A 10,308-nucleotide genomic window follows, 5' to 3' on the forward strand; every position below is an offset into this window, starting at 1 on the left:
GTGCATGAAAAACATGTGTGTAATACAGTAATGCGTTTTCATTTTTTTTTTTTATTTTTAGGTTTCAATTTTAAATTTTATAATTAATATAAACGCAAATTAAAAATGTGTTTACTACGTAACTTAAAAATATATTTTCTTGTGATATAATGGGTCATTTTCATGAAATGTGAGATTTTGGACCATTTTATTTAAAATTGTAATACAATGGGACCTGAGTTAACGAGGAGAAGCCCGTTAAAAAAAACAGTTAAGGGGGAGAATAAAAAACCGGCGCAAAACCCCGTCATCGACTAAAACCCCAGCTAACTCTAAAACCAGGGCTTTTAAGCTCTTTCAGCTATTTACACAAACATTTGGTGTGCATCGTATTGATCTTCCATGAAAGCAAGCAAAACCGTCTTATCTGTCGCTGAAAAATGCAAGGTCTCTCTCTCTCTCTCTTCCTCTCCCTCTCTGTTATCTATATACAACTCATGTTTATATAAAAATTAATTATACATAGTTATATATTGTTTGCATTTACTAGACGATATTGACATCAAATTGGCAAGGGAATCTCAATACCATCAAAGCTGACTCTCAAGGGAGGTATTCACTGTGACCTCCATCACATTAAAATTTATTTTTGTATGCATGTATGATTGGTTTTCTTCTTCTTCTTTTTTAATACAACGGGGTGTTAATTTTTTAGCAAGGGAGAAATTTATACATCGAAAGTTAAGTACTTTATCAAGAAAGGGAAGCCTTACATATGGGTACCCGAAAAGGACTTGCACAATGTGGTACGGAACTTCTCTTTAATTGGTTTATTTTTCTTCAAGTGTGTATATTGCCTTGTGTTTGTTCGTAAATGTACATTAGCTCATAGAAGTCTTTTTAATATATGTTTATTTTTTAATTATTCGTAATGTTGTTATTAGTGTAATGTTTAATTATAGTTGTTATTACTTATTAGTGTTGCATTTGGATTTTGTTTCCGGTACTATAGCCTTGTATTTTAAGTGCCATTGCGCAAATAGGTAATTTTATGAGTAGTTCATTTTGGTGGTGTAATCATAGTACGTCTCAGGTAATAAGGAACTGGTGACTATCAAGAAGTATAAGTTCTTACAAAAAAACTTACAGTGGACTGTGTAATTAATGTGTTACATCAATGTTGTTGACAATGTGAAACGGACTTTGAACTTGAGAATGCATATTTGTCTTTAAATGGAAAGACCGAGTGTAAGATATGATTAACTGAATGGCTGCTGTACTGTATTTGTGCAACTGTATTCACTTCTGATTGAGTTAATTATTTTAAATATTATTGATGTTATGTAATCCGGCTTGTCAAACAACTCTAGTATGTCACAAGAATTTTTATTTACTAACAAGTGTCTTGGTAAGTGTAAAGCTTCCATTCTTGTGGATGATGCCCCCATTTGGGGGTCAAAACTTGCAGAAAATAAAGTACTAGGTGGGAACATAGAAGAATAAAAATTCATACTAGAAAATCTAGAATCACCAAATGGACGATATCCTTTCTAAGGTGGGTTTTTATATATCTAGAATTAGGCACCTAGGGAGAGAATTACCAAATGTAAGATATCCTTTTTTAAATAAAAAATTAGCACAATGAAACCACTTTGCATCTCATCTACCTATAGCTAGATTAGTCTGGTTTTAGGCTATTTTACTATCAATAGCAATTGTGCTCTGTACTCCTGCTAGCACTGGAATACAAATTTATGATTACTTAGCATACAACATTTCCATTACAAATAAGCACTGGCACTGGGTAATTGGCATGCCAGTTAGAAATTTATATTTGCGACTCCCGCCAGACCATCACCAGCAGCGAACCTCAACTTGAACAATAAGTTCAGGCGGATGTAGTGCCAGATGTGCTCCAGTTCACCCGAAAATAAATGTTCATGTGCATTGGAAGTGTTTGCCAGATTTTTTCATGTACGGGTTATATATAGTAATTGTATATCATTGACAACCTTATACTTAATGAGCTTTACCAAATCAAATTGACATATTTGTGTGACTTTGAAACCGCTGCCTTTAAAGTATCATTTTTTTCACCTTGGGTGTAACCAAGACCCCTTTCTCAAATTTTACTATATATCATTCTCTGTTTAAATTGTTTCAGTGCCTTTTTGTGTTCTATTGACATCTACTTTTTCTGTTTCTTTTATTTAGGTTCCTCCTTGATGAAATTACCAAAAATATTATTGATTAGCTTCATGATCTACATAGATTTGTTCAGAATTAACAGCTCTATTTGATGTCTCTAAATATTCTAACAGTGCGTAACTAAATAATTGAACTTGTCTTGGTGTCTTGCCATTATGTAGAACACTGTAATCGATGAACGAGGCTCATTTGCTGTGGCTACACCTTTCCCAGGCCCACTTTTAAACATACTTCAGTCGTTGAAAAAGGTTTCTTCTATATATACTTTTATTTCATTCCTTTTTTTAAGGGAGATTATCTCTTTTTTATTGCTTATGTATACAGTATGACTGATCTGCTTCCTCTCATTTGCATTGATAAAAATAAAGAAGGAACAAGATGCAAGGAGTCAGGTTCGAGAAGAAAGATAAAAGAAACTTTTAGAGCAACTCTAGCTAGGAGTTCCGATCAAAATAGTTACAAATGAATATATTGATCCTATACTATTAAAACCAAAACAATTACATGTCTGATAATCCGTCTTTTGGGCCGGGTTACTATAATAAAATATGGATTAGTTGGTCTCTTGGTCCGGGTTAAATTAATATATATAAGGGCTTTAAAGATCAAGATCTTATAGAGTATATGATATGGATTGGTTGGGGTTCTGGACCGAATAAAATAATAACAATATGTTTTTTGCTAATTGAAAGTACAAGTTAAATTAATCAAATGCGGGCTTTTAGATATGAGATGATTTTTGTTTTTTACTGGTTTAGCACAATAAAATAAAAGAAATATAAGATCTTCGAGAGTATGATGTGAATAGATAGGTCTGGATTGAAATAGTAAAATTATGGACTCTCTTTTTGTTAATAAAACACATGGACTTCTTTTTTGCTGATTAAAAATATGGATTTCTGTTTTTTCCCGCCAAATTTAAAATATGGACGTTTAAGAGAGGATCTTAGATATTCTATATTAATGAGTTGAAAAAAGGTGACAGTTTTTCAAAAATTGCCATATATAGTTTATTAGTAATAGTCTACGTTGACATATAAAGTTGAACTAAAGAAAAGATGAGTTTGAAAAATGAAATCCTAAATAGGATATAAGTGCATCAGACATTTATCACATATCTATAATTATTTTATATTTATTATTTACCTATATATATATATATTAATATACAGGCATATGCTGTACGATGCTTGTATCGCATGATTATGCATTTTATGATAATTTGATGTTTTTATTTTGCAGTTACCACCTCGAGTTGCTCTGATCGGAGATGTTGTTCCTCTTAGTGATGGAAAGGTATGATATTTTCTAAAACCATTATGTATAAATGTCTTTCGAATGATTTGAAGAGTTTTATTAATTGCTTCCTTAGAACTGTTTTCTTTTGAGGTTTTAGGTCCGTACTCTGTAGCATAAGACATAAGATTTATCACGTTTACTCTTTTGACATTTTTCCAAGTTAGTGGTTCATATGCCTCTGGGTTTTGTCATGCTTAGAGTTCCTTGTTCCAAATGTTGGTTTTGTGGCTGTAGTTCAACTTTCGATGAGCAATATTTTAAATAATATTTTCATGGTACTTCTGTCACATAGACAATCAATTACCACCTGTTTAGTTGGAATAAATAGATAGGGCAAGAATGAAACGAAATTTCTGCTATTCATAATTTTCAGTCCTTTGTTCCCTTCGTTCGAACAATTCTAAACTAGAGCTCAATTCGAACCTTGTTTCATTTAACGCGGGTGTACCTTGTGATTTCTAAATTTCTCTGGGTTTTGTTACAGGTTCAGTTAGCTACCGAATGCCTTAAAGATATTATATCTTCTGAACAGAAAGCATTTAAAGAATACAGCTATTCGGTTTCTGGTGTATTACGCACTGCCAATTTGGATTCCACTTCAAGAAGCCAAAATCTTCAGGATCTCCTTGATAGCAATAAAATCTATACAGTATATAAGATTAATTTAAGGTAGTAAAAATTTAAATTTTATCGTCTACTTCGTAAAATCTTTCATCAAAAGTGTTGTGTGTATAAACATGAAAAATTAGAGAAAAGGAAATGAAGTACAAGACGAAAATACACGTACAAGTGGATAAACTACAAACCGAAGCAAACATATGCGACATATTCCCCCCCCCCCCCCCCCCCCCCGGTCAGGCGGATAATAAGCATGTAATAAAAGAAAGTTAAAGCTACATTACACCTAAAGAAAATAACAAAGGTCTCTACCCCTCCCCCCCTCTCCCAACACCCATATACTACCATCCCTCCTGTTCTCCCAACTAAATGATCTCTTAACCTTATAGGAAAATTTGTTCTCATATCTTCAACGAGGTTTAAAGCTTTCATGTAATCATATCTGGTATCAACTGCTAATCCCATGAGGATGAACTATATTAATCTAACCTAATGTAATGTGCTATACTGCTATTTGTACGTCTGGGGATTCTAATATATGAAAGTGTTAAAATGTAGTGCAGCAAATAGTAAATTATCCCATTTGTTTTCTCTTTCCTTTCTCTGTCATTTGCCCTTCAATTTTTAAGTTCCAACTCATTCTTAGTTCTTGTATGTATCATATGTCTGATTTCACCCATGTACTGGTCATGGCTTATGCTAAAACTTACTTTTCTAATTGGATTTTATGGGTAAATAAATATCTTATCATCTTATTTTTTGCCTGTTGTTAAAATTTGAAGTATCAAAATTTATCAAAGTACTGAAAGCTATTTTTTACCCTCCTTTGGCTTACATGGTAGATTATCCAATGGTCAAACTGGCTCAGTTATTTCCCTCCTTTTCCTGAGTATCTTTCTGTGTGCTGATAAGAAGTTTGAGTTTCAGTATGAAACTCTGATTGGGGTGGTCTACAGAATGCATGTTAGGTTAATGGAAGATATGCATTGTTGCCAACAAAGTGTTGGTGCAGTGGTTGAGCTCATGTGCCCCTTGCGGGAGGTCACAAGTTCGACTCTTGGTGTGTGCGTGTTTGATTAATTTAAAAAAAAGATATGCACCTTTCACAAAGTTTTAAACTTTCATCGTTCAAACCTGGGGTACAATTATTGATACAATGTGGGCCAGTAGTCCTCAATTTTGTATCTACCACTAAAATGACCGGAAAACAGCATTTACCAGTCACCTGACTTAAGATTCGACTTATTATTTATCATTTATCTACCAACTTTTAAAATATTATGACCCTGTTTATCATCTTATGCGTAACTCTGGTTTATCCAGCTTCAGGCCCTGGTTTGGTGTTTATCAAGGCAGAGCCTTGAATTTGAAGATATCTATACCTTTTTTAGATTGCAAGATCTGATAAAGAAACAATAAATAAATAACATACATTAATTTCATTCACACTATAATTGTATGATATGTATGCATATATATATATATATATATAGAGAGAGAGAGAGAGAGAGAGAGAGTAAAGTTCTATGGAGTCCACTATTTTATTGGAGTCCTGGGGTCCAAATATGTTCTGCAACTAATATATTACGTAAACATTGCAAAACATATTATTTTGTGAACCATGTTATGCAAATATCATTATTTTAATGATAATCTTGCAAATCCCATATATTTTACAAGTAAAAGATTGCAAAATATATTGTTCTATAAAACATGTTTAGTTTGCAGAACATTTATGTTCACGTTGCAGAACATAAAATATTTTGCGATATTCTACTTGTAAAATGTATGGGATTTGCAAGATTTCTGTTAAAATGATGATGTTTGTAAAATATGCTTAACAAAATAATATGTTTTGCAATGTTTTTATTTGTAGAACAAATATTGACTCCAGAATTCCAATGAAATGGTAGACTCCATAGAACTTAACTCTCTATATATAACCAAATCATCACTTTACCTAGAACACGAATAACTGACACAAAGATCACACATGCATATTTGAAATTCCTCCACTACTGTTGCAATTGCCACCGAGATGCCAATATAATCCCTTCATTCCTCAACCACTGTTGCAATTGCCACTTAGACTCCAATGTTATCCCTTCATTATTTGCTTCCCTAACATCACATTTTACAGTGACTGCCCATTCAACTTATGTCATAATTTTCATCCCAATTTAACTCATTGCAAAGGATTTAACTAATGAAGGGTTCCCAAATAAATCAGATTTTTTGCTGTTCCCAACAAACTTATATCATAATTTTTAGAAGCAATCAGTTGTCAGATTGTTATACCTGATTTTTTATTAACCACGTACTCGAAAAACAATATGATGGGTCTCAGACATATTTGTAAGAAAGTGGAGAATGATGGGATTGATTTTATTTTCAGTTTCTCATGCCTTGAGATGATTTATTTTATTATTAATTGTGTTTAATAAGTAATAACAAACATTAAAATTCATCAATTTTATATAGTTGATTACTAAGATGATTTTTTTATCACGCGACTTGCATATAAGTGATATCAGGCAAGTCTATAATGGATTCCTTATTTGAGATACCAGGATTGACATTGTTTCAGTAAGCTTGTACTGGTAGCACATTAAGACTTTCATGCAAAAGAATCGTATTTATCATTTGTTGACCTTACAAAAGGACCCTGAATATGTAAATAGATAGATTTTAAGTCGAATCTGTAAAAAGTTGAGTTAGGGACACTGCTTTCTTGATCTGATGGCTCTTTCTGCTATGTGTACCTCTCCACAGCTCATGTACTTACATAGACAGCAACGGAAGTACCCATGAAGTAGATCTGGAGAAAATCGGAACAACTAAAGCAGATGCTCTATGTAAGTTAATTGAAGTCCCCCCCCCCTCTCCCCTGCCCCCTTATAAGTGAATCACACATGATCAGTAATAACCTGTATGAATAAATATATGTTGATGGCAACATTTGTGTTTTAGAATAAATTATCCTTAGTCTTACGTTATGAAGTTCTCTTCTGTAGCACCTTTTTCTATGAGTTTGATTGATGGGATTAATCAAAGTGAAGCAAGGAGGAGAGCGCTAATCTTTTTCTGCATCACGTACTTGAATACAAATGTCAAGGTAAGACACTAATGATCAGGTGTTGGTAAACACGCAGAAAGCTGGGACAGGATTAAGTTAGTCCTTTTTTTGCGAAACTAACACTTCTTATTATGCGCTAGTTTATCAGGCCACAGTGCATATAGATTGATCTTTGTTTTGTGGATGCAACATGTATAGAAAGAAGCAAGATATAGGGGAAACCAAATAGGGTTTACAAAGCTTTTCCACTACTGTACATTTGCACAAATAGTACTTCCCTTACTCCTGAGGAATTGATAAATGAATTATCGAAAGAATTAGAAACTGATTTAGGGGGATAGAATGTTGTTATAAGAACTTCACTAGTAAAAACACGAGTTTTATTGTTCAATATTTTTTTAGTTAAAGTTATAATTTTTTTATGTTTAGATTTCACAGATAGCTGAGAACTTGCGATAAACACCGCTAATTAAAGTTATAATTTTTATATGTTTAGATTTCACAGATAGCTGAGAACTTGCGATAAACACCGCTAATTAATCTTCACATGCTATTCCTGGAGAGAATAAATTGAGATAAATCACAGTTCTTGTGGATAGTCTATAAATCAAATAGGTGTAGTAATTAATAACTCATCCTATAAACACAGTTGTAATGTTGACATAATTACCTCAAGGTTTCTCTCTATTTGGATGAGACTAGTATATTTTGTAATCTCAAGCTAAAAATATTTTTTGCAAAAATGCTGTCATTTTTTTAAAAAAATTGCAAAATACTTTTTTATTTTCAAAAATACTATTTTTCAATTTTTTTTTGCAAAAATACGTTTTTATAGCAACTCGATTCAACTAGCTACAATCTTCGACGAGTTTCTGCAATTTCATGCAACCTCAAATTCAACCAAAAAAACTCGATTTAACTAGTTGCATATCTTCTTAATTTTGGTTGCACCGTATTTTTGCAAATATTTTCAGAAGATAGTACAATCGCAAAACAATTTAGAAAAATTAGTATTTTTTGGTAATACATCTAAAATATATCATATATAAGATAAAACACTATTATATAAATAAATATTAAATCATTTTTATGACATTTTTTTTGGCTCTTTAGTGACTCGTATATGGATAATAGTTTAGGTTGTATATACGGGTCTAACAGTTTTGAATTCGCATAGACTTAAATGAGTAGCTCGTGACTCACTGGAGTCTAGCTGAATCATAAACGAGTTTTAATAAACGAACTTTAAGCACCCGGATTGAGGCATCAAAAAAATAATTTGATTCTGAGCGAGTTTTATGAATTTAATTGAAACTGACATCTGATTAGTAAGAGGTATTTCCATTTGGTTTCACCTAAATTCCTGTATCCTATTTAGCAATTAATGTTGGCAGAAGTGTAACTTTGTGTATTCACGTGCCTATATAACATTGAGGATTCGAGGTTGAATACAGTTCACATAATTGAAAATAAATATTTGAAAACATCACCGATTTTGCTGTGAATCACATGACAGACTTATACCTGTATCGTAAATTATCTATTAATGATAATAGAACATGGGTATACAAACTTTACCTCAGATGACTGAAACTTGTTCTGAAGTTGTACTATTGATAATTTGCAATCCATCATGGAAGCCGCAGGGAGCTAAAATTTGTATTATACTATGATTTCTAACAGAATATACGTGATCAACCATGATCTTCACATACTAGTTTAAAGCTATATAATGTTAAGTGCATTGCTATAGTCTTAAACTGTCGATCAACCATAAGTATTCAATTGTTTTATGGAACCTGTTATTCTTTTACTTGAGTCCTGTCCTCGTCCTGTACTGGATTTCTTCTTCAAGTAAACTTTACGGTTTTCGGAACAGGACGCGTTAATGCTTTCTGCTGATCGGAAAGGCTTTGACGTGCTGGGCAAGACTCTTGGGCCAGTGATGAATGATGGTTCTCGTCAGTACTTGTGGAAAGAATTCAGATTTGAGCTCAATGAAGAAGCTAAAGATATTGAATCATTTTGTCAACAGCTTGTTCTAATGGAAGCGGAGGCCCTTAAAACTGTCTCAAAGTTCAGTGGTATATGATGCGAGAGTCTAGGTATGACTAGTGGCTATTGAAAAATAAATTGCAGATAGTAATATTTTGCCAGTATTCATATTAATACTTAATATTGGTTGTAGGGAAGTGCAAGGCCGGTGATATATTTTTGTTGTCTGTGAGACATGGATGAGAGTCTGGAGGGTTAGATTGATTCTGGCCACTATAGTTGTTTGCTTTCGTAATATATATACCGTAATCATAATTGTATTTATTTCAAAACTCGCCTGATCCCTGAAATTCTTAATTACTTAACCCAAGCCAGTTTTCAGACAGATGTACGTTCATAGACCGCTGGCAATCTGATTAAGCAGAATTGGCTTGGGTTGGAAATCTGGTGTTCCGTAAATTTGATGGTCTAAGAAATTCTATGCACTTTGTTGTGTTGACTGCTGAATCTGCATTTCTGTCTGGTGGCTGCAGCCCGCATCACTCCTGAGAGATGCTTAAGCATAAGAAAGGATTATATAGTCATTAACGATAAACAAGTTAAAAGTCGAAATCAAAGTATACGATGTGTAATTGTAAAGTGTAAACTATAGATACTCCTTTGTGCTGCGCGCTCAATTAGAAAGCATGGGATTAGATTTCAACAACACTAGATTTCAATAACATTGAGTATATACAGTAATAATAATTGTTACTAGATTCCCTTTGTTCAAATATATTTAACTAGCCTAAAATCCCGCACGGATTATTTTTAATATTACATAATTTTTTTGAATTTAATTTGAAACTTTTTTAAGTTATGTAATTTATTTTTTTGAAATTTTAATAATAAGATTTGATAATACATTTTATTTTATTTTAGGTTGATTCTTTAAATCCAACTAACTATTTGTAGTTTTTTTAATTTCTTTATTTAAAATTGGATTAATACAATAATTTTATTTAGCCTGGCCGGTGGTTTGATGACAATATATTCGGATGAATTTTATATATTATTTCTTTTAACGAAACCATTAGACATATTATAACTTTATCTATTTGTGAGGGTATTTTATTTTAAATATTACTATTATT

General features: G+C 32.4%; 1 protein-coding gene across 1 annotated transcript; it reads left to right on the forward strand.

Annotated features, from left to right (window-relative positions):
• Positions 1 to 238: 238 nt before the first annotated feature.
• LOC141676672 (uncharacterized) lies at positions 239 to 9,933 on the forward strand. Its single transcript, XM_074482369.1, has 10 exons — positions 239 to 426; positions 530 to 591; positions 695 to 785; positions 2,349 to 2,435; positions 3,430 to 3,483; positions 3,971 to 4,155; positions 6,877 to 6,959; positions 7,119 to 7,219; positions 9,060 to 9,285; positions 9,369 to 9,933. The coding sequence occupies exons 1-9, from the start codon at positions 382 to 384 to the stop codon at positions 9,270 to 9,272; spliced, it is 921 nt and encodes a 306-aa protein (XP_074338470.1). The 5' UTR covers positions 239 to 381; the 3' UTR covers positions 9,273 to 9,285; positions 9,369 to 9,933.
• The last annotated feature ends 375 nt before the right edge of the window (positions 9,934 to 10,308 follow it).

This window comes from Apium graveolens, chromosome 8 (assembly GCF_009905375.1).
Source record: "Apium graveolens cultivar Ventura chromosome 8, ASM990537v1, whole genome shotgun sequence".
Taxonomy (NCBI): Eukaryota; Viridiplantae; Streptophyta; class Magnoliopsida; order Apiales; family Apiaceae; genus Apium; species Apium graveolens.

Bases quoted from the DNA above. Each gene is read 5' to 3' on its own strand.
- LOC141676672 (XM_074482369.1), top strand. From the start codon at position 382: ATGAAAGCAAGCAAAACCGTCTTATCTGTCGCTGAAAAATGCAAG. The intron at 427-529 runs GTCTCTCTCTCT...TGCATTTACTAG, and splicing joins CTGTCGCTGAAAAATGCAAG to ACGATATTGACATCAAATTG. The intron at 786-2,348 runs GTACGGAACTTC...GCCATTATGTAG, and splicing joins AAAAGGACTTGCACAATGTG to AACACTGTAATCGATGAACG.